This window comes from Cucurbita moschata, unplaced genomic scaffold (genome assembly GCF_002738365.1).
Source record: "Cucurbita moschata cultivar Rifu unplaced genomic scaffold, Cmos_1.0 Cmo_Scf00078, whole genome shotgun sequence".
NCBI lineage: Eukaryota > Viridiplantae > Streptophyta > Magnoliopsida > Cucurbitales > Cucurbitaceae > Cucurbita > Cucurbita moschata.
The window spans coordinates 10,350-36,302 of NW_019268594.1; the positions used below are offsets into that span (position 1 = coordinate 10,350).

At 34.7% G+C, this 25,953-nt stretch overlaps 2 protein-coding genes across 3 annotated transcripts; one reads left to right on the plus strand and one right to left on the minus strand.

The window, feature by feature from the left end:
• Window positions 1–6,540: 6,540 nt before the first annotated feature.
• Window positions 6,541–10,543, minus strand: LOC111438600 (GDSL esterase/lipase At5g55050-like). 2 transcript variants are annotated; one of them, XM_023076468.1, is made up of 5 exons: window positions 10,268–10,543; window positions 8,783–8,919; window positions 8,385–8,618; window positions 6,919–7,168; window positions 6,541–6,835 (listed from the first exon to the last, which is right to left on the minus strand). In XM_023076468.1, the coding sequence occupies exons 1-5, from the start codon at window positions 10,503–10,505 to the stop codon at window positions 6,615–6,617; spliced, it is 1,080 nt and encodes a 359-aa protein (XP_022932236.1). In that variant the 5' UTR covers window positions 10,506–10,543; the 3' UTR covers window positions 6,541–6,614. The 2 variants fall into 2 exon arrangements, with proteins under 2 accessions (XP_022932236.1, XP_022932237.1); XM_023076469.1 differs by lacking the exon at window positions 8,783–8,919 and having other exon boundaries at window positions 10,268–10,528.
• A 9,489-nt stretch (window positions 10,544–20,032) lies between these two features.
• LOC111438601 (lactoylglutathione lyase-like) lies at window positions 20,033–22,946 on the plus strand. Its single transcript, XM_023076470.1, has 9 exons — window positions 20,033–20,107; window positions 20,183–20,304; window positions 20,944–21,068; window positions 21,155–21,219; window positions 21,306–21,512; window positions 22,192–22,239; window positions 22,325–22,435; window positions 22,655–22,807; window positions 22,888–22,946. Exons 1-9 carry the CDS (start codon window positions 20,045–20,047, stop codon window positions 22,927–22,929), a joined length of 936 nt encoding a protein of 311 aa, XP_022932238.1. The 5' UTR covers window positions 20,033–20,044; the 3' UTR covers window positions 22,930–22,946.
• Window positions 22,947–25,953: the final 3,007 nt, after the last annotated feature.

Sequence of the window (25,953 nt, forward strand, 5' to 3'; positions counted from 1 at the left end):
TAGAGATCAGGTTCTTCTTGAGACCAGGAATGTATCTGACATCTTGTAATGTCCATAGATTTCCTGCTGGAGTTTGTATGGAGACATCTCCCTTTTCTTCAATCTCCAAGGTTTTGTTGTCGGCAAGATACACCTTCCCGAAATTTCCTGATTTGAAATTTCGAAACAATTCCTTACTTGGAGACGAATGGAACGATGCACCTGAATCCAAAATCCAGGATTCAGTTGGGCTATCCACACTAAGGATTAAAACGTCCTCAGCATCTTCTGTTGTGTATATAGAATCATTATCATCTTCAGATTTATGATTCTGCTTCTTCTTTAGTTTTGTACAATCTGTCCGAAAGTGTCCTTTTCCCCCACAGCTCCAACACGTTACATTGGGTTTGTTTGGAGATTTTTCCCGGTTCTTTGATTTTGAACGCCCATGTTTGTTTGAGCTCTTTGATTTGCTTCTTTCTCTTCGATCAACACTGAGAGCTTGCCTGATGAATCTCCAGTTTCCCGTTTGCGAATACTTTCGCTGAGAACTACATCTCGAATTTCATCAAACTTCAGTTTATCAGATCCTCGGGAACTGCTGATTGCGGCAACAACAGTATCCCATGACTCGGGTAAGGATGACATCAAAATCAACGCTTTAATTCCATCTTCGAAATTAATTTCCACCGAACCCAATTGACTTATGATCATATTGAATTCATTTATATGATCCACAACACGTCCACCTTCAGACATCTGTAGATTGAACAATCTACGCATCAAATACACCTTGTTCATAGCCGACGGTTTTTCATACATATTTGACAGCGCCTTCATCAGATCTGACGTTGTCTTCTCCTTGATGATGTTAAACGCCACGTTTCTAGATAGCGTCAACCGGATCATCCCTAAGGCTTGTCGATCCTTGAGCTTCCACTGTTCCGTGGTCATGGTATCCGGCTTCACCCCCAACAGAGGTTCGTGAAGATCTTTCTGGTACAGATAATCTTCAATCTGCATCCTCCAGAAACCAAAATCGGATCCATCGAACTTCTCAATTCCAATCTTTGAACTTTCCATCTTCACAGATCGTGGTGAATTTTTCCTTGCTCTGATACCAGTTGTTAGGATCGCACAACAACACACACGCTCGATGTAGATGAACACAAAGAAAAAGGATAGAGAAAATTGCAAGGAGAACTCTGGCTAAAAGGATTTTTTTTATTGATGATTTCAGGTATGTACAACGAGAGTACAGAGAATAGAAAGTACATTTCCAAAGCTTTACTGGACGGGATATATATATGGTTCAGTCTACTAAATATAGCTTTACCAGATTTAACCATCTACTATATATAGCTATTTACCATATATAGCTTTACCGGATATAGCTTTACCATATATGGCTTTACCAAATATAGCTTTACTGGATATAGCCATTGACCAAGCTATAAATACAGGGAGCAGACTCCATAACTCAACACCCGTTGCTCTAATGATTCATGATAACTCGACAAATCACACGGCCATCGTGCCGGGCATCATTCAAGTTTCTGCCCTATCAACTTTCGATGGTAGGATAGTGGCCTACTATGGTGGTGACGGGTGACGGAGAATTAGGGTTCGATTCCAGAGAGGGAGCCTAAGACTGATGGTGTTAATATATAACACATGCGGAAGCAATTTGGATCTTAGGCACTTTTAGAACATCAATTATTGTAAATAACTAGCATGTTCATAAGTAAACTACCTTTGCAACAACACATGTGCTGGACATCCCCAAATTCTAAAGTGACGTAAACTACCTTTACGCCCTTTCCATAACTCATAAGGTGTTTCTGAAACACTCTTAGTAGGAACCATGTTCAAAATGTATGTAGCAGTCTCCACTGCATATCCCCAAAACGGATTGGGTAATTGAGCGAAAATCATCATAGACCGAACCATGTCTAATAGAGTTCTTTTTCTCCTTTCTGATACACCATTTTGTTGAGGCATACCAGGGGCTGAGAGTTGAGACCTTATTCCAAGTTCTATCATATAGTCCTGAAATCTTAAGTCCATGTACTCTCCTCCTCGATCTGATCGAAGTGTTTTAATAGTTTTACCTAATAAACTCTCAACCTCAGTCTTATACTCTCTGAATTTTTCAAGAGCTTCGGACTTGTGATGCATTAGGTAAAGATAGTCATACCTTGAATAATCATCAATAAAACTAATGAAATATTCATACCCTCCTCGTGCTTTGACATTCATTGGACCACAGAGATATGTATGCACGAGTTCTAAGGTTTCTTTGGCTCTATAACCTTTTTCGGAAAATGATCGTTTAGTCATTTTACCCTCAAAACAAGACTCACATGGAGGTAAAAAATTGTCTAACTTATTTAGAAGTTCTCTTTTAACCTATCTCTCAATCCTATTGAGATTAATGTGGCCTAGTCTTAAATGCCAAAGATAGGTATTAGGAGAAATCTTTTATTTTCAGTATTTAAAATAGCTTTTGTTTTGCTCGGTTTTAACATATATAAGTTGTTTTCTAGTTTTGAAGAACAAATATGAATACCTCTTTTGCAAATGAACACTTCATTGATTTCAAAAGATACTTTATACAACTGTTCTAATAAACAAGAGATGGATATTAGATTTCTTTTCATTCCAGGAACAAAAAGTACATTATCTAATATAATGAATCTATCTCCAAAAAACAACTTTAAATTTCCTACTGATCTTGCTGAGACAACCTCTCCTGTTCCAACTCTGAGTGTTATCTCGCCGTCTGCAAGCATTCTCCAGGAGCTAGTTTCCTGGTAAAAAGAACAAATATGATTAGTCGCCCCTGAATCTAGTATCCAAGTTGAGTTGTCATACTCTACTAAACATATTTCTACAACGAGTAAATCATATTTACCCTGTTGTGTCTTTTCGGCTTTCTTCTCTGCAAGGTATTTTGGGAAGTTTCTCTTCAAGTGCCCGTTTTCGTTGCAATGGAAACATTTTCCTTTATCTGCTTTTTGAACCTTGTTCTCGGTTAGTAGGAATTTTATTTTTCCCTTTTCCCTTCTTCTTTATCAAAACACTTTTAGAAGTTGAAGGTCCAGACTTATTTTTGGAGGACGATCCTCATAGTAATTTCTTGGAGATAGCAACATTTGCTTCTCCTGTTTGTCCGTTGTTCGTTAAGAGGGACTGATAAGTCTGTAGCTCATTGAGAAGAGCAGTCAAGTTATATTCTATTTTGTTCATTATCACATTGGTGCGGAACTGGAAGAAGCTCTTCGGAAGAGACATCATGATAAAACTGACTTGACTCTTCTCATCAATGACAGCTTCATTTTCTTCTGCCACATTGAAATGGACCATCATGTCCAGGACATGTTCTCTAACTGAGGTCCCTTCTTTCATACGGCAGTTGTAAATGTATTTTATGGCTTCATGTCCAAGGGTTTTATGTCAACCACTCCCAAGCGCCTAATTTGAATAAACATTTCTCGACACTTTATTCCGACTAGAGCCCAACTACTACACTTCATATTAGAGACCAATTTGAGTAAATCTTTCTCGACTCTCTCTTCGGATTAGAGCCCAACCACTACACCGACTCTTTCTTTAGATTAGAGCCCAACCACTACATCGACTCTTTTTTCGGATTAGAGCCCAACCACTACACCGACTCTTTCTTCGGATTAGAGTCCAACCACTATACCGGTTTTTTTACGAGTTCAAAAACAAACTCAATTCTTTCCACGGCTCAGGATCAAATCGGTACAAGTGTCTGAATTTTTGTAGGAACACATCACAACTCTCGTAGATTTACAATTTGATCACTCACAACTATTTCCACACAATACAATAAACATCTCTCTCAAATAAGATGAAAAAGAAATAAAATAGCTAGTGTCTGAATTTTTGTAAGAACACACCACCACTCTCTAAAAGAGTAGATTTACAATTTCATCACTCAACTATTTTTTCACAGTACAATAAAAATCTCTCTCAAATAAGATGAATAAAAAATAATATTGAAAGCAAATTAGAAAAGAAATAAAAAACTCGAAGCATTTCTCTCAAGTAAGATGAAAAATAAATAAAATTGGAAGCAAATTAGAAAAAGAAATGTTTCATTATGATGAAGAGTTTTCTAACAAATAACCCTAATGATGTTAATGATGATGAATGTATGAATACCAACGTATGCCATATTACCTAGAGTAATATGCAAATGATGTATAGGGTTGTGTCATAATAATGATTTAAGATGAAAACCATAGGGGCCTCATGCATAATGTTTATACATTTACATCGGGTTATCTCCCCATTTATGATGATGAGTACGGACGCATACAATATGATGGTGATCATCATCATCATCATGTTTTGCATGATATTCGAGGTTTTTTTACTAACCTTCGGCGTCCAGCTACAGACAACTAGCCAGACTATGATGGGCCTAGGGGGTGCGAACCGCCTGGTGGACTCATGCTCACACATGTGGTTGTATGTAGGGAAGTACTATACATCCAATTTTGTTCGGACTGGAGGCCACTTCTATAATGGTTTTAACTCTTGGTTCCTAATCCTGAGTGACATGTGTTTGCATTCCTTGGCCCCAATAGTGGGGTCTCTTATTCAGTATTTCTTAAAGTACTCAAGTCATGTGCTACTTCTATTTTTCAGATAAAGGCGAGGCACCCTTGTACGATTGACAATGGCATCGCAAGTAAAGACCATGACACATGCATAGGATAGCTGCATTTAAACTCTTAGACCATAGATTAGTATAGGATGTTTTTCGATTTTAATATTTAATTTGTTGTCCTTAATATTTCATTATGGTTCTTTAAAAACTTTTTTGAAACATGCAAGTCCATTTGAGTGTTTATGAAGATGTTTTTAAACAATTATTTCTACATAAGAGGTTATGTTATGAAGATGGTATCGACTTTAGGTTCGTTAAAATCTAGGGTTGTTACCTATTCACCTCCAAAGTTTGATGGAAATCCTTTTCCTCGTCGGAGCTCAACTCAGACAATTTCTATTGGGCAGTCGATTCTAGCGCTTTTCAAAGCCCAATTTATTTATGCAATTTCTTCCTTATTCTTACCTCTAGCTAAAGGAATTGTTTTGGAGGAACGTCTTTAAATGTGTGGCCTTAATTTTAGAAATCGTTCCTTGGTCTGCAATTCACCCAAAAACACAGAATTCCATTTTCTTGAGCAACTTGATCTAAGACGTTTTAGCTCTCGATTTCTTCATCAAAGTTACTCATCTTAATCCTCTTAAGTTAAAGGAAGACTCAATTTGAAGAAAAATGGACTTATATGGTAAATCGATCATTACCTGCAATTTGTACCCGCAAACAAATTTCTTCAATTGGGCATGCTTCGTAACTTGTTAGCCTTCATGGTCTTCTATAGAAATGCTCCTTGAAGGTGTAGAAATTAAATGGGATAGGTTTTCCTTGACGAATTTGCATTTAGGCTCGGATTGGGTTTTTAAGTTTCCTTTGAGCTCCTTCAATGGCAATCCGTGTTGGAAATTAGTGTTTGGGGATTCAGCACTCGATTCCTTCATCAAACTTGTGGGTAATCTTATTTAGAAGGTGTGGGAACATGTTTGAATGAAAATGGTGGATATGACTTTCGAATTTGGAAGAAACCTGGGAGTAGGAAAACCAAAATTTCAACGGCTATAAATCACGACTGAAAGCTCGACTTAGCTCGATTCTTATTCCAAATGAAAGTCCATACTTCATACTTTATAGAGAGAGCTTAAACTGACTTGAAACCTCTAGAATCATTGGGGTCTGAGTTTTTTTATATTTCATGTTGAAAATATCCTCTCTGATAAGCGAGCAATCCACCTCCATTTTAAATTCTAGTAATTGGATGTGATGAGGTGTGCCTCCCTTAGAACATACTCAAATTTGGTGAAGATCCAATAGTTGAAAAAAAAGACAAGAAGGATTTTCTAAGGACGGCTCAATGTGGCCGATCTGATTTTCTAATTCGTGCAATTTTCGTAATTACTTTGAAGTTCAAGGGTATTTTAGTAAATTTTCCATTTTTCAAATATTTTATTATTATTTTTCTAAAAAAATCCGAACTTTTTTAAAAAAAATTATATTTCCTCTTATTACCATTTTCCGGGAGGAATTCAAAATCTCCAAACTTCCTTAAAAATTGGAAAATGAGTTTTTCTTCTTTATGCTTACTTTTTCATTTCAGATTCTTTTCCAAAGGCTTTTTAACTCCCTAAAATTACTTGTTAGGGTATTGAAATGACTTTTTTAAACGCTTATACTTGTTTGAATATCTTAATTCCTTTCCTTACATCTTTTAGGTTTTAGACGAGTGACTTAAACTTATTTGAGTTTCTTTTGCCCTTACTTCGCGTGTTAACACAATGTCTATTATCTTCTCTTGATTTCTTGTTAGCTCTTTAATTTTTGTGGATCACTAAGCAAGTTTAAATGCGATGAATATCAATATTTTTCATTCATTTTTTTTCTATATTATGTCCAAATATCAAACCATTCCCTTACCATTTAAAAAGAGAGAAGCTACAAGAATAATGAAGTGTTATAGTACATACATAAGTTATCTCAAAGTTATGCCTCAAAAGTTGATTAATTAAATAGCTACAAGGGTTTGAACATTGATGGGAAAAGTGTACGTTGGTGGGCCATTGAATATTAAATCAGAAAAAAAGCGATGAGCTTGTTGTGTTGGATGGTATCTATCCCAAAACAAATGCTTGTCTCTATTGTTACAATAAGATACTTTTGGAATGCAAGCCAGTTCAGCGTTCAGTCTACCAGACCCACAACACGCTGCTTTAACTTCACTAAATCCTGCAACCCAAAAATGAAGTCAAAGAAGATAACTTTTTTTAAGCCTCCAAGAATTAAAAGGAAGAAGGAGATAGAGAATATACCAAAAGAAGAGGGTTTGTGAATGGAGGTAAGCATGATCGAGAAGCCATCGAAGTATGCAAAATGAAACCCTAATAACTCATCCTTCAGTCTCTTAAGCAGTGATATGAGATGTTGATTGTACACAAATGCCATCCAATTCATTTCGGAATTACATGCTTCTGTGATGCTTTTGTATCTCATTGCTGGAGTGCATCCAATTACCCCCACACCAATTACCACCAATTTACGCCCTCCCTTTTCATACAATCGCTACTTGAAAAATCTTAGATTATTAGTGTAATTTTGAGTATACAAAATCATCATGTGCAAATATAAATATAAATAGTTATAATGTTAGGATCGATACCAGTTGTTAACTATGATACCAATTGTTAAGATCGTTCAACAACGCACACTCGATCAAGATGAACACAAAGAACAGGAGAGAGAAAATACAATGAGGAATATTGGCTAAAGGTTTTATATTGATGACTTCATGTATGTACAACAAAGAGAGAATACAGAGAATGACAAGAAGTAAGTTTTGAGAGCATTGGTATATATGTGGTTTCAATTTAGTGTTTAAACTCCGAGATATAATCTAACATATATATCTTTATCAAATCTTTACCAAATATCTACCGTATATATTTTTGTCAGATCTTTACGAAATATCTTCCAAATATATCTATGCCAGATCTAGGCATCAGGCTCCATATCCCAACATATAATATATAGATAAGTTTTGTTGTTAATGATTGTTTAATTTTTAGAAAAAGTCGTAACCTAAGAAGACCCTTGGGTTGAACTAAAGACACGTCTCCTCCTTAAAATAATTCAAGAGTAGCGTGAAATTTCTCTCTTTCAATATCTTTAGTGGTTTTTTCTTTCTAGATGTTCCCACCAATCATGATTTTATATTCGATTCATAGCAAGAAAGATCTTGTGGTAGAGATTTTGTCTGGTTGGATTTGAAGAACAAGAATATTAAAGACCCACAAAATTATACTTAAATGTAAGTTTGTTTTACATTTAAATTTTGTTTAATTATATACAAACCAAGGTTGGAAAGAAATTTTGTATCATATTTAATAGGTTTTGAATATAAAGCTCGTAACTTGAGGAATCTAATTAAGTTAGACTAATGATAAGTTGTTTATCTCGACTTGAAACAAAAAGGATGTTTGTCTACTCTATGAAGAAAGCGGAAGAAGTAAATTCACTCTAACATAGCTATTCAAGAGAACTCAAGTTCTCATTTTGTAACCCTAAAGTTTGCTTAGAGTTTCCTCCATTTTTTATTTAAGCATTAGAGTATGTGTGGGAAACATCACATTAGTGTTTAGTTTCATATTTTGCAAATCATCTCATCGTGTTTTATAGACAAATTACGTGCAAATCAAGTGTGTGTTCTCTTTGCTCAATTGTGCATCAATAAGGGATAATAATGATTGCTTTCTTATAAAATAAATTAGGCATAGAATACCTTTAATTGCTTCTCGAAATGGCGACACATAAGGTCCACATATTGGGGAGGAGTGTAGGTTTTGCGAAGGTTGGATGATCCAAAGTACTCAAATATGTCATTGCTTCCAATTTCTATCAAATATAGAGATTTGGATGCATGTTCCTTTGCATTATTCACTCCCAAATCTTTCACTAATGCTTCGTAAACAGAGCCGTAGAACGCCACTTGTTTAGTCAGTGATATTGATGTAACCTACAATAATTAGTGATAGTGTTACAATGAAGACCTAAAGGATGCAAGGAAGCACGAAGCTTCCCTCTCAATAAGTTTAAATGACTTTTATAATCGTATTATTTATATTTTCTATATTTTTCTTAAATTGTAATTTAAGTTTAAAAGATTTAATTGTTACTTACAAATATGTGATTTGATTGAGGAATAATTGTGGCTCCTCCAGAGGCAAAGTTGACGCCGATGTTGAACTTGTATGTACGGTCTCTATTCTCAATAATCGAAAGATACGACGGCGCACTAGTTAACCCCACCTTTTCAGCTACTCCATGTAAAAAAACAATCCTTCAATTAATTAATATATGAAAAATCACAAGAGTTCATTAAAAAAAAACATTTAATTCTGATAATATTTTAAAAATATTTTTGATAGTTCAAAGTATATTTTAAAACAAAATATTAATGATCTATGTAAAGAATTTTAACATTTTTTTAATTAATATAAAAATATTATTGAGAGTTTTAAAAATCTAGCAAAATTTAAAAATATTTTTATTATTTTAGTAGATCTTTAAACAACTAAAAAATTTATGAGCTACGCCAACACCCAACTTACTATAAGTTGGTTGAAGGCTCCCTTGCTGCATTAAATGTCTCATAAATTTTGCTTGGTTTTCTTGTAAGAAGGTTGGTGAATGAAACAAATACTCATATTTAATTACGAGCCATATAGGCGAAGCTCCATTTATTTTCCATATCTATCATATTTAGTGAGACAACCGTTCTTTAAATATGTAACGATCTAAGCTCCTTGCTAGTAGATATTGTTATATTTTGGTTTTCTTTTCGAGTTTCCCTTCAAGTTATTTCTCCTTCCCAACCAATGTGGGATCTTACAATCCACCCTCTTCAGAACCAGCGTACTCACGGGTAATCGTTTCTTTCTCCAATCGATATGAGACCCTCACCAAATCCACCTCCATCTCACAATCCATCCCCCTTCAGGGTCAACGTCCTCGCTGATAATCATTCATTTCTTCAATCAATGTGGGACCCCCACCAAATCCATCTCCTTCGGGGCTCAGCGTTGTTATTGATACACTGGCTCGTGTCTACCCCCACGCTGACACTCATTCATTTCTCCAATCAATGTGGGACCCCCACCAAATCCATCTCCTTCAAGACTCAGCGTTGTTATTGACACACTGGCTCGTGTCTACCTCCAACGCTGACACTCGTTCATTTCTCCAATCAATGTGGGATCCCCCACCAAATCCACCCTCCTTCGTGGCTCAGCGTCCTTATTGGCACTCCGCCTTGTGTCTACCCCTTCGAGGAACAACCTCCTCGCTGACACATCGTCCAGTGTATGAGTCTGATACCATTTATAACGGCCCAAGCCCACTACTAGGGCCTTTCCCTTTCAGGATTCCCCTCAAAGTTTTTAAAACGCGTCTACTACAAAGAGATTTTCACATACTTATAAAGGGTGTTCCGTTCTCCTTCCTAATCGAAGTGAGATCTCACAAAATATTTTAAACTTATTATTTTTCCATTTCCCAACATAAATATCCCATTTTAGTTAAAGATTAATATCAAAAAATGCATGCTTATTTGAAGAATGAAAAACTAGTAAGTAGCAAGTACAGAACAACAAAAATAAAACATACCGAGAAAATCTGAAGGATTCTTGCCGTTACAGAACCTTCCGGTGGGGTTCCGGGTGGGAAAGTCGATGCCATTAGGATAAAAGTTGGCTTTGGGAGCAGAAAAATTAAGATAATTATTGTTGCCAACGTCCAGTAAAGAGTCTCCGAACACATACATGGCTGGAACCAAAGCGGCATCCAAAAATGTCAAATAGTTACTCAACAAAGTCAAGAAGAAGAAGAAGAAGTTTAAAGCCATTGCTAGAAACACTTCAATATTCTCTCTATATTTTTCAGTTTTATATATAAATACACCACACTTACAAACCCCACTTGGGAAATGGGATTTATTTCTTTCACCAACGATCATTATTACCTGTGTTTCCTGTTTCCCTCTCAACTAACTCCCCTAAATTTTCGAATAGCCCATTACTTTAAACATTAACTTTGTGCTTCATTTATTATCTTGAGAATAAACCAATATAAAAGAAGGAAGAAAAACGTTATTGAATTAAATGCTCTATACTAACATATATCCTAAATATAAATATGACTCAACCTATATTAATCTATACTTTATTAAATACAAATACAACTCAACCTATATTTTACTAAAGGTAAATACAACTCAACATATACTAACTTATACTATTATCAAATGCAAATATAACTCACTTTATACTAATCTATATTATTAAATTGAAATGCGAACTTATCCCTATGGATGTGCCACAGTCTTGGAGTTGTGTGCCTCCGTCAGCCTTACAAGGGTGCCTTGCCTTTATATGAAAAATGTAGTAGCATGAAGGCTTGAGTTAGATTCCTTGAGCAAAATTAAATTTCAGAGAGCAAAATTAAAAGGGAGGTCACTTTCTGATGACTCAAGACCAGCCAATACACTTTTTGACGACTCAAGACTAGTATATTTTGGCTGATCTAACTTGGTCCGGATACACTCGGACCCTTTCCTCCTAGTTTCAATTCTTTGAAAGCGCTTAAGGTGGTTAGTGTGGCAACCTTTTAGCTAGTTTAAAATTTTAAGTTAAGTTTAAAGTATTTATGCATAATTAGGCTTAACTAGTTTAAATTATTAGGAGTAAGTTTAAATTATTTTATGCAACTAGGTGAGCCAATTTTCATAGTATAATACTAATTTATGATGTTGGACTCCTTACCCAAAATTAAATTTCAGAGAACAACATTAACCTAGTATCAAAGGGTCGTAGTAGCTTCCATCTAGGTCAAGCAAGTAAGTGACTTTACTATAGGATTGATTAAAACTGTATGTTGTATGATGACACTTACCGTGGCTTGGCACATGTCATGTGCTCGGATATGTGAACGATTATGAAACAATATGTGTACGATATGATATGTGAATGTTATGCTATATGTGATGAAATGATATGTTTACGATATAATATGTGAATGTTATGCTATATGTGATGAAATGATATGTTTACGATATAATATGTTAAGATATGATATGCTTGACGACATGCTCGCGATATGATATGTGAATATTATGATATTATAATATATATATATAATTGATGATACGGTGCATATTTTAATACAATGAATATGATATGTGCATGGAATGATATGATACGTCAGAAGACACGACATATGCTCAACATGAATGATATATGATATGAATGGCATTCAATATGATAAATTGGTATGACACAACCTCAATATACAAATGAAAAGTTATGATAAAATGATATGATATAAAGGAAAACGCTAGAGGGGTTGTTATACACGATAATGAAAGGAAAAATATTGAAACCTCATGCATCATTGTGTGTTCATGCATCGGGGGACCATGTGTAGAAAAGTAAACTAAGAATGTTTGATTAATCCACCATACTTAAATGGTGTGAAAGTTATCTTATTTATAATCAAATAAATTACAAGGATATGAAAATACTAATAAATGGAAATAACAATAAAGGGAAAGATACATATGGTACTAAGGCAAATATTAGATATTTGTCTTACAATAAAATATCAAATATAATATATATGGTAAACTATAATTTATTATTAAATATCCTTAACAAAAACACATCCAATTAACCGGATTAGTATATCGCCTTAGGAATATAGATTGATATAATAGGTCTATCAATGTGTTTCCATCCAACCCTAATAGCGGGGTCATTTACTAAGTATTTCTTAAGATACTTAACCACGTCCTACTTCTATTCCAGGTAAAAGCAAAACACATCTGTAAGGCTGACAACTACACCAGTATTTATTTTGTTAGACTTAGGTTAGAATATGATTTTTTTTCAATTTTAATGTTTTCTTTTTTTAATTTCATTTAGCATTTCGTTATGTCGTTTTAAAGATGTTTTCTAACACGTAATTCCATAGCAGTGTTTTAAGATGAAGTTTATGACCCTTATAAAAAATGTTTCATTCTCCTCCCCAACCGATGTCGGATCTCACAATCCACCTCCTTCGGGACCCAACACTTCTCCAATCAATGTGGGACACCCCAATCCACCCCGTTAGGGGCCCAACATCCTTACTGGCACGCCCGATGTCTAGCTCTGATATCAACTCTAATTGCCCAAACCCACCATTAGTAGATATTGTCCTTGTTGGCTTTCCCTTTTTGGGCTTCCCCTCAAGATTTTTAAAACGCCGTCGGCTAGAGAGAGATTTCCACACCCTTATAAATAATATTTCGTTATCCTCCCCAATCGATGTGGGACGTCACAATTTACACTTAAAATTTTAAATACAAAATGATTTACAATAATATGGCTTATAAAATAAATACGTTTACAACCAAAAGTTAAGATTTAGGGCCACAGGACCCCTCCATAGGCTAACAACCCAGCACACTCCCACCATAGTTCTACTGTTCACCTGAAAAATAAACGGTAGCAAGAGTGAGTATAAAAATTCTTATTAAGCAACTTACTTGTAGGGTCTCGTTGGACTTATCTCATATAACATATTCTCGTTGGTCTTAGCTCTATATTCTTCCATTTCATGAAGTCTATCCTTAGCCTTGCGCTAAGTGGGCATGAGTCAACTTGACCTTGTAATGGGTGCTCGGGTAAGCATCGTATATATGAGGTACGTCGTGCTCTATAAACAGACAAGTAGAGTGTGTGTCTATACCTCATACATGTTTGTCTACTAGGTGCTCACCAATAGAATACCTTCTACGACTCTTGGGATCCCCTTGTGGGTGACAATCAAACTCTGTGTATCAAGTAGACCCTAACCGCACTCCTTGATTAAGGGTTGCACCTCAATCATCACTACTTTATACCTAATCAACCTAAAGTGCCTATGGGATTCAAATGTAAATTCTACGACTCTAAGAGAAAACGTAAACTAGTAGCTCATAATCGTTCATATATATAAAGACACTCTAGAGAACCTAGCGAATAAACATTATATTAATTGGGTTTATGTTGATCTCTAAACTTTATAACATGCTTTTATATGCAATACATATAGTTAAGTATATTTTAGTACTAAATTATAGTATATCGTATATATCATATTTGATATTTTATTATAAGCAAATATATAGATATTTGTCTTTTTAGCATATGTATCTTTCCATTATTACTCTTTCCATATCCTTCTAATTTATTTGATTATAAATATGATAACTTTCAAACCATCTAGTGGGTGGATTAAACAAACATTCTCACATACATATAATAATATCCAACATGTTCAATAAACAAAAGATTGACAATCATTACAAAGACATGCTGGAGTCCTTTTGTAAGCATAGGACTAATCAAAGTTCTTAACATGCAAGCTTATATATCTTGATTGAATAGACCTACATTGATACTTCTTAATCATTAACCTAAGTATTGCTTGAAAAATAGTTGTGGTGGTTACTTATTTAAAAGACCGTGTTTGGGTGCACTTTTCACGGCGAAGCTGGAATTTTCTAAAATTTCTTAGACAAGTTCTACATGTAGTATAGTTTCAGGAGCATTATCATGAGAACTAGTCCAAAACTAGGTGAACCAGTTGAATCAATGAATAGGAGTCAAAATAAGTGACATGGCGAACCGACCAAGTCAACATTGTCTACCTTAGGACACCAAATGGCACGCGCTCCTGATGAAGTTTCAACTCCTGTAAATGGCTTATTTCTATTCTATTTTAGCTCTAGGTTGTCTATTGAGATTTATGAGATAAATCTTGGTAGATAATTATTTATTTTTTAATAATAATTTTTATTATTTTATTTATAATTTAATATTATCCTTGGTATGAAAAATTCAAGGTTATTAGTGTAATCTTCAATAACATGGGGTTGACATACAAAAAGATCATGTTTACGTAACATAAATTGTTTCTAATAAATGGAAAAGGTTGGTGCTTCATCCTGATAATACCATTGATACAATTCATTTTGTAATTTTGTTACTCATGATTTGATTAAATCATTCATATGGATATGTGAATGAGAGTATCCAGTATAATGAGTTTGTATAAGTTTGGACTATGAAATATGTAATCTCTTTTTATAAATTCGTTAATTGAGAAGATTAATATTTTACAGGATGATCATATGCGATATGATCTTAATCCTGACTATCTTATGAACTCATACATGGGAGGGCTTGTCCATTAATTTATATGTGTGAGAATATCTTTTGTAGCTTATTCAATGTGCCTACCATTTTAGAGACTTAACCAAATAGGGCACTAAAAACATAATGTTAGGAGATGAAATTCATTCCTTCCCATATGTGGTAAATGGATGAGTAGTTCCTTTAAGTGCTGATTTTAAGACTTAAAACAAAGGGGTCTTCCCCCTCTCATTCGCCCAAGAGGCACTTCATTTATGGTTGGGTCATACATAAATTGTTTATTAGAGAATCAATGGTACTTACGATGTAAGATGTAATTAAAGGAGTAAAACGAACTTTTCACCCAGTTGTAATTATAAACAATTCGTAAAATATTGATTTGTTTATAATTATTATATCAATAGACACAACTTGCCCTATAGTGCATAAGAATGTTACTATAGGTCTACCGTGGTTAAGGAATGAAAATTGTTCCATTAATTAATTTGATATCATTGTAGGTTTATAAAATCTAATATACTTTTTCTCTTTTGTATTTAATACATCTAATATATTAAATAATGATTCAGAGAACTTCAAATTAAATGTATTTTTATCATTTATATTTAATATATTTAATTTATTAAGTATTAATTTCAACTCTTTATATTTAATATATTATAGATAGTAAATATAAAAATATATATATATATTTTAAGGGAGATACATTAAATAAAAAAAAATAGTTAAAATTTGAATAAGATTCAAATGAGTTAAATATATTTTGAAATATTTTGTGACATTTAAATATGATTTAAACAAGAAATTATACCTTAATTTATTAGAAATCTAAATATATTATCGGTAAAAACTTCTGCCAAATTACCTATTAATTGGACATTGTGTTGAGCAAAAAAAAAAAAAAAAAATTCATTGCAATTTTTTGTTCGTGGGAATTCAACTCTCCTTCTTCAATAGCTCTAGAATTTTCTTTCGAGGGACTTTTATAAGTCTTGGCTTTGTGTTAAGTTATGACAAGAAAAATCTCGCGGAAGAACTTTTATGGAATGAAATACACTAAAGAGACTTATAAGATACAATTTTTACAATGGTGAAGTTCATGATCTCATATTATTTGCTTTTTTTTAATTCTTAATAAAATCAAAATGGCTATCAATATTTTAAGTAGAATGATGAATAGTTCATTCCCTTCATTTTTCAACTTTTGATTCCTTCTTGAACGTGCTAGATTTCCTTCCTCTCAACCTACGAGACCAAATCAGACTTAGAAACGGTCTATGGAAGAATTTTGAGGAAAAAATAATAGAAATACCAAAAAAAAAAAAAAAACTTTGAATTTGTGCATTTCTTTTGTCCTCGTGAAAAATGGTCAAAGGAGTGTCTTGTCCTTGCTTTCCTCTCTTTCTAATGAGACTAAGTAGGGACACTAATTTGGTATGTGGAGAGAGTACACAAGGTTTGAAATTTGTATATGGCCTTTGTCTTGGATGCCCAAAAATGGAAGGAGAGATAGACCCCTTGTCATTATAGCTCTTATTTTGGTAGTAGATTTGCGAGTGTCTTGTGATTGTGCGGCACTCGCTTCTCAACAACAAATGAGTTAAGTTAATTCGTTTGCGCGTCACCTACGACCAGACAATGTATGCTCAAACCTCTGGCCTAGATTTAAGAGAAAAGTTTTAGAAAACGGGGGTAAAGAGATTTTCGAAGGAGAGTTTGAAAGCAAGATTTAGTGAGAGATTAAAAACGATGTTTTATAGCATGCAAGCAAAGGAAACAACAACGGCTTAACCATATGTAACTATTCAGGTAGGGAGTGTGTTTCCATCCATTTAGCCGCCCCCACTTGGCCAAGTGGCCAAATGATCATCCTTTGTGATTATCCCTCCATTTTTCTTTTAAATTTTAACCCAAAAATTTGTAATTATCCATTACCACACTTGAGTATGGAATTTAAATTGCTAACTTTGACATTCAAAACTAATTTTCTCATTTTAAGGTTGTTTTCCCAAAATTACCTCTTTGTAAGGTTCTTTTTTCAAATTTAGCTAAACATCAGAGTTATATGGACAATTTGAATGGTAGGTGGTAAAATTTTCAATTTTACCTTCTTAAAGTTATTTTTTCAAAACTACTCTTTAGACGAACAATTTTTTCAAATTTGTTCATTACTTGCATGTCAAACTTTAACACCATATAACTCATTATTATCATAATCTTTCCTATAAATTGATATTACACGTATATGAGTTTGTCTAGACAGTAGTATTGATCAAACCTCTGGTAGAGTGATTCGAATCACAAGTTTCTTTACTCTTGATCTTGATCATCAATTACTCAGTGACATCCTCGATCTTGATCATCAATTACTTTCTTTCTTTCTTTCTTTCTTTCTTTCTTTCTTTCTTTCTCTGAACGTTTAATTCGACAAAAAAGTATTACAATTGACTTTGATTATATTCAGAATTAAGTAAAATTAAAGTTTAAGAAAATGTACATGGAAGAAATATGGAGAATGTTTTGGCGAGCCTTTAATCCACTTTCTCGAGCTCCCCTATTGATTGAATTCTCTTCATAAAGTCTTCCTTGCTAATACTCAGTAAGTAGTCCCACGGTTGAGGTTGGAAAATGCAATCGCATGCAATCATAGTTCATGGTTTGACTTATCTTTTCTTGATTGTTCTTTGGGCTTTACTTTCTCTCTCGGAGTAGGGTTGGACGTATAGTACTTCTCTACCCATGGTTCACACATGCGCACATGAACCACTAGGCAAGCCCACATACCCTCTAGGCTTGGCTAAGGGATAGCATATGCTTACGTTGTCAGAAACCAATAGAGGGAAAGGATCAAGTATTATATCATGTTGTATGCTAGAGGGAAAGGATCAAGTACTATATCATAGTGTACACATCCATACTAAGAATTTTTGTTTAATCTACCACACCTAAATGATTGAAAGTTATCTATTTATAATCAAATAAATTACAAGGATATGGAAATACTAATAAATGGAAGTGACAATAAATGAAAAGATACCTATGGTATTAAGGCAAATATCTAATATTTGCCTTATAATAAAATATCAAATATGATATATATGGTAAACTATAATTTAGAACTAAATATCCTTAACATCCCCTCGCAAGCTGTGCGTCGGATTTGAACGAACGTGAAGCTTGGATCTGAAAAATTCAAAGAGAGATCGAGAAACACTTTTCGTGAAAATGTCGACAACCTGGTTCGAAGGAGGCATAGAGAAACACTTTCTTGGCCATCAAAAACTGCAGAGGGATCGACGCTCAGCGGCAATGCTGCCTTGGCTTCGGTGAGAATTTGTCTAACCCATGAAGAGGGATCATTGCTCAGCGACAATGCTGTCTTGGCTCTAGTGAGAATATGTCTAATCCAAGAAGTAGAAGGAGAAACCTAGAGCAAGGGACAAAAACAATGTTAAAGCCGGAAGAGTCGCCACAATGGGCGAAGGAGCCAATTTTGGCGAGAAGGGCAGCGACGACTTGGTTGGCGAAGAGGCCAGTGCGGCACCCAGATTCCAAAGGTAAATCTCTGCATAAGGTCGATAGGCCTATCGAGATTCAATATGTTTTCGAAGAGAACGCTGATGAGCATCCTGAGATTAGGGTTTCTGTGAAGAATGAAGGGTTGATTGGGAAGAAAATGATAGAGGCTATGTTGGCTAAGGGAAATTCTTTGAAAGATGAAGGGTTGATTAGGAAGAAAATGAAAGAGGCTATGTTGGCTAAAGGGAAAACCGATTGTGTTGGAAAAGGTGAGGTTGTATGTACAGAGTATGGCGAATGGTGATTTAGAGGTCAAAAAGGTGGAGCCGAAGAGTAATTAATCGACTCCACTTGGGGCCGCCATGGAGATTGCCCCTGCGGCGTCAAAGCCAATAGTAGTGGTGGAGAAGAAGATGATTAAACAATTCAGAAGCCATTGAAAATAAAGGATGGTTGCTAAACCCAAAAGGCTCTAATACCACGAAGATATTTGCTGAAACCACCGCACTTAAATAGTGTGAAAGTTCTCTATTTATGATCAAATAAATTATAAGGATATAAAAAGAGTAATAAATAGAAAGATACATATGTTAAAAGAGCAAATATCTAGATATTTAGCTATAATAAAGTATCAAATATGATATATATGATAAACTATAATTTAGTACTAAATATCCTTGACCGTACTCAACATAATCTAATTATTTTTCCTTTAATACTTAGAAGGCTTTTTTCAAATTTCAAGATATAATCAAGCATCAAATGGAATTCCATCGACTTGCCACATCCAATAGTTTTACATTCAATTTTTTTCTTACTCAACACAATCTTTAAATTTTGTTAGAAATGGAGTCATGCAATAAGTCCTTCATTCATAGTCAAGTTAATTATGTGGGCATAATACCTCATGGGTAATATTTGTCTTCTAAGACAAGTGAATTCCAACTTCTAAGTCTTCTAATAATATACGAGATAGCTCTATCATTGGAACTTCCATTATCAACCGTGATAGAGAAAACCTTATCAATCCCTCGTTCCAATAAACAACTCTCAATCATCTTGACAATAGTCTCTCTTAGCGATTTAATAAAAGTTGAGAATTCTTTTATGCAAATTTTATTATGAATCAATAAAGTGGGTGGTGTTTTCGCATTTAGTAAGTTTTTGAATGATTGAATAACATGTATTCCAATTTTGAATTGTGTGTTAGGGATTAGTTGAATAGTTTTTTTTCTAAAAATTTAAGAATAACTTAATTTTCTAAAATATTATATTACTTATAGATATAATTATAGGTCATATTTATACAAACGGATAATGAAACGTGATATTAAATAGCCATCATCTGATTTAATATATATATAAATTTATTGCAATTCTAATAATACACGCGCGTTATAATTTTGACCATATATAACAAACACCGGCGGTTTTTAATTTCTAAAAGCAAGCAATAACAAAATCGTCCACAATTTCATTTTAATATAAAGAATAAAACACAAATAAAATAAAAAAGGATAAGCACCAAGTCAAATGTGAGATTCTTCAGGTCAAAAGGCCAAAATCTTGAACGTTGACCATTCCACAATTGTTCAAGTCAAAACGCGTAAAAGGCCCACCTTATCTTATAATATCACATTATAAATAGGTTCATCTCCACTCCCAACCCTTTCATTGCAAGCTTTCAACTATGAAAATGGCTAACAACTTGGGACTATCCTCAATCCTCTTCTCGCTTCTCTTCTTCTCTTTGGTATGTTCTTTATGGTTTAGAATTCCTTTCATTTCTTACCAACTTTTTTAATTTGTGGATATATTTAAATTTCAGATCATTGAAACTAGTTTGGGAGCTCGTAACTTGAATGAAAATGTGTTAGATTGGGTGAAGAAGGACCATCGTCGTTTTCTTCGTGCTGTTATTCATGTCTCTGATCTCGACCATTCTATCAAGTATGTATCCTTTTCATTTTAGTTTTGTTCAAAATGGTGTTTCCTTTATTGAGGGTTGTTGGGAGGGAGTCCTACCATGACTAATTTAATGAATGATCATGAGTTTTTAAGTAAAGAATATATCCCCATTGATATGAGACCTTTTGGGAAGTCCAAAAGTAAAGCCACGAGAGCTTATACTCAAAGGACAATATCATACTATTGTGGAGAGACGTGATTTCTAATATGGTATCAGAGTCATGATCTTAACTTACCATGTCAATAGAATCCTCAAATGTCGAACAAAGAAGTTGTGAGCTTCGAAGGTATAGTGAAAAATGAAGTGTTAAACAAAGGCTATATTTTGTTAGAGGACTCCAAAGAAGGAGTCGAGCCTCGATTAAGGGAGACTGTTCGAGATCTCCATAGGTCTCAAGGAAGGATCTGTAGTATACTTTGTTCGAGGGGAAGATTGGTTGAATATTGTTGGGAGGGAGTCCCACCTTGGCTAATTTAGGGAATGATCATGGGTTTACAAGTAAAGAATACATCTCTATTGATATGACGCATTCAAAAAGTAGACGATATCATACCATTGTGGAGAGTCGTGACTATCTTTTGGGAAAACCTAAAGTAAACACATCTTGGTCTATTTTATAGAGTTTACACGCGAGGCTTTGGAATGAAGCTTTTGAAGAGAAGGAACTTTCCAGATCGTGGCTATAAAGATGCCCTTGTTGGATTTGGACCTCAAAACACCCACTTTTTGTTGGAACTCAGACAAAGTGAGTAAAAAAGATTTGGTTTTTTTGTTCTCAATCCATTTTGATACACAAAAATTATGACAGTTTCATGATTCCATTTGTTGCAGGGGATGGATTGAGCAATGTATTTATAGGTACAGAGTTTGGGCACTTTGGAATTGCTACTCAAAATGTGGGTATTATTATTTAGTGGACCAATTTTTCATAATTTGAGTGTCTAGATCAGTTCATTAATGGACTATTATCCATGAGTTGTAGGTCTACAAATCTGTGGAGCAAGCTCGAGCAAATGGCGCAGTGGTAATTCATGAACCCGAAAAAGTTAACCAAACTATATTCGCATTCGTGCAAGATCACGATGGGTATAAGTTCAAGTTCATCCAAACCCCCTCACCCCTTGACCCTCTCTCCCCAATAATGCTTCGTGTACAAAATTTGGATCTCTCCGCCAACTTCTACTCAAAGGTACACACTACATTCTATAATATAAATTTGTTAGGAATTACGGACCTTCACAATAATATGATATTGTCCACTTTGAGCATAAGCTATCATGACTTTAATTTGGGACTCACTCCCAACAATTCTCTTCCCTCGAACAAAGTACAATATAAAGCCTCCCCTAACAATCCTCTTCCCCTCGAACTAAGTACAATATAAAGCCTCCCCTAACAATCCTCTTCCCCTCGAACAAAGTACAATATAAAGCCTCCCCTGAGGCATATGGTGTCCTCAAACAAAATAACACCGTTTGTTTGAAACTTGAGTCACTTTTGACTACACGTTCGAAGCTCACAACTTCTTTGTTCGAAAGCTGAGGATTCTATTGACATGGCTAAGTTAAGGGCATGACTCTAATACTATGTTTGGAATCATGACTCTCCATGATAGTATGATATTGTTCCCTTTGAGTAATAGCTCTCATCACTTTGAGTTGGGCTTATCCAAAAAGCCTCATGCTAATGGAGATGTATTTCTTATCTGGAAACCCATGATCATTTCTTAAATTAGCCAATGTGGGAACTCTTTCTCAACCATACTCAATAATCCTCTCCTCGAACAAAGTACACCATAGAGCCTCTTCTGAAGTCTACGTAACCCGGATTTCTTAGTGTTCTATCCAATGAAAAATTAATTTGTGCAGGCATTGGGGATGAAACTCTTTAAGAGGCAAAACAATTCAACAGGAGAGGTAAAATAAGTTTATTATTAATTATTTTTCTTAAAGTATCCCTTATAAAATGAGTTTTGTAATTGTTAATTGTTATTTTTTACAGTTTATATTGGCTACATTGGGCTATGGAACAAACCAAAGTAAAACCACATTGCTCGAATTGGAAAAAAGAAATAACATCTCTCGTGATGATGGACGAGATGGCTATTCAATGGTAAACCCTTTTTCTTGTCAGGAACAGACTCTTCATAATAGTATAATATTGTCCACCTCGAATAAACTCTCATGATTTCGCTCATACCAATAGAGATGTATTTCGTACTTATAAACCCACGATCATTCTTTAAATTAGCCCTACCTTCCCAACAATTCTCGACATTTCATTTTATTTTTTTTTTGTTTAGACTTGAACCCATATCGGTGTATTTTTCAGCTTTATATTAGTACTGACAACGTAAACAAGACGGCTGAAGCTGCTAAAGTGGTAATCAAAGAGCTTGGTGGGAACCTAATCATGGAGCCAGTTTTGGTGCCTACCATTAACGTCAAAATGACTGGATTTACTGACCCAGATGGGTGGAGAATGGTAATTATATTCATTTCCTAATTCCTTTGGTTTCTTTTTAAACTTTTTTTATTTCCTCTATTGACCTTTGTTTATATCAGATTATGGTGGACAACAAAGATTACCGAAGAGGAACGCTTTAGAAAGAAGGGGTAGAAAAGAGAATGCTCAAATCCATGATATCATTATAATATTAACAGTTTCTTCTGCCTTTACTGTAATATTTTCACAATAGTAATTTTCAGTTCTTGATTATGGGTTGTTGGTGTATTCTTGAGGAAATGCAATAAAGTTTATATTATTCTTTTATCATTTTCTTTTTTGGTTTATGAATGAAAATTTTTATTTTTCTTTTGTAATGCAATTTATATACTATGAAGATAGGTATTTAGTTGGGCTCATTTTACAATGTTAATTTCTATTTTATTAATATCAAATCCTAATTTTCATTCATAATAATTATTTGTTAACAACGTCTTAAATATAATACAACTTAAAATAACTAAGATATATTAAGTGTGAAAATTGATCGGGGATAGTCAATGTAGACGTTGTAGTCAAGTTAAGGAAAAAAAATTTTAGGTCGGCTTCTACAACTCAATTTGGCTACCGTCGATTTAGTTTAATCATTTTTCGTTGTTTTAGAAGCATATTTTTACTCAATTGAGACTAGACTATTGGATAATTTATAATATTTACAACTGGTTTTAGGATAATTAAGAGCGAAATTTGGCTTTAGAAGGTTGTTGTCCTTGGACACGTTGTATCGACAGAAGGCATTTTAGTAAACTCGACCAAGGTAGAAGCCGTTGGGATGGCCTCATCCCATCTTAGTCATAGAGGTCAGGAGTTTCATAGTGGTGATGGGATACAACAGACATTTCATTCAGAAAAAAGATGCATTGCTTACATAGTTAACCAAGACTGGTAAACCATGAATGGCAGCATGTGAGAAGAGCTTCATAGAACTTAAGAAGGAGCTATTGATGGTGCTAGAGCTCATAGTAACGGGCAACTTGAAATGATGTCTTGGATTAAGGCCTAGGATGGGTCCCAACGTAGAATGAAAAAGTAATAATTTATGCCTTCTGACAATTCAAGGTGTATGAGCGTAACTACCCAACTCATTATTTACAGTTAGTAGCGGTAGTATTTAGACTAAAGATATGGCGACACTATTCGTATGGGGAGTAAATACAAATATACACCGACCACAAAAGCCTTAAGTATCTATTTATTTAAAAGGAGCTTAACATGAGGCAAATGAGGAAGTTAGAATTGGTTAAGAGTTATGACATAGAAATCCTCTCTAAGGACGGGCTGACTCAATGACTCCAAAGAGATGGGTAAAATTTTTCACAAAATAAAACAAATCGGATTTAAAACATAACATACATTATATTTATATTATATTAAAATAAAGTTTATACAAAGTATTTAAAACACAACACAACAATTAAAGTACAAAATAAGAAACGACGCAAGATAAAAGGGGCTAAAGGACGATGAGTGAGGTTAGTCTATGGCATCAGCTCCAGAGTCCACTCCTGACCTCGACCAACTTCCTTATTACCTGAAAAAATTGGAGATAAAGGAATGAGTACAAAGACTCAATAAGCAACCTACTTGTAGACTCTTAATCGTGTCCTTGATATGCTAGGATACCACACTCTTTCTTTTCTTGTTCTTGTCGTAAGTTCTTGTTATGTTTCTTAATTCGTTCTCAGAGACACTTCCCTTAGGATTTACGATACTAGTCATAAACTTGTCAACCTGTGTCCAAGGCTTCATGCATTCCAAATAACAGTCTTAAACCTACGCTCAAGGCTTCATGCATTCCAAGCAGTATAGTCTAAGTCGTGAACATGATGTACCGTGGGAGGTCTTAGGAGGTTCTTGATTCTTGGCTAAGGTAACTTACTCTCTTCTTGTTCCATTGTGGCCCTAGATTCCTCCCCATGATAGACCATAAAGGTCATGTGATCTGGCATAGACCATATAGGTTGCGTGATCGGTGCATACATGAATATGGCATCCTGCAAATTATTAGATACCCATACATGGCGCAAGGCATCTCATCTAGGTGAGGGAAACATGAGGCAAAACATGACATCCTGCAAAGGAAACATGGTGCAGGGCATCCCACCTAGAAGCGGAAATATTGGCCTCTAAAAGCACCACGTGGTGGGAGGTAATGGGTCACAATTGGACATGCTTAGAGTATTACCTAGCATTCTTGAATTTTTGTGTCTGAGGACTTTCGTCCTTTATCTTTGAGTGATACCTAGCATTCTTCTTACTTTGATAGTTGTAGAGCTTGTATGGTTCTGTTCTTAGTTCTCAATCTTGTAATTTTCTAAGGTTCTTATTTTCTTGAGGCTTAAGTTGTAACATGCATTCGTAATCATATGAACCCATTATAATAGTTAGCCTGTGTTATTCTAGAAAGCCATAAATTTATAATGGACTCCTTAGAGGGTTCTAGAATGGTCTTGATTCTTGGGGTGTTTCCTTTAGGCATTTTCTTGAGTTCTATCTTGGTTTAGGTTCCAAACTTGCTCCTATCAATTTGAAATCTTGAACTTATCCTCATGTCATATAGAATACCCCTTATAGAGGATAGTTGGTAATTTGGAGCATGTCTCGACCTTGAGCTAGGATATGACTACTTGTTTCGTTTTCAAGAACTAAGCCTTATAGGTTGTTATGTCATGCATCATGTTTTAGCCTTGAAAACTTTTTCAAAGTAACCCTTAGTTTTCTCTCCATGAATGCATAGGTGGCGTTGTCATAATCGTGGCATCCTACTGACAAATTGTGGTGCCGGACATCTCATTTAGGTGAGGGAAATAATAAGTCAATCATGGCATCCTGCTCATTGTACATATAAAAGGGCATCCCACAGAAAGAGGAATAGGGGCCTCGTGGTGTCCTTCATGATGGGAGATCATGGTTACTTGGAGTATGGATCCTAGCAACTTGTTAAGCTCAATATTTGCATTAACCTGGGTATTTTCTTGGATTCTTGGTGATCCTAGGTTTTATGCATAACGTCTTGGGTCAAGCTTGGAACTTATAAGTTCTTCTTAGGAATAGCCCAATATGATCTTATACACGTACAATCTATTAGCGACCAGGGGTACATGTGGGGAATCTCTTATTTCATG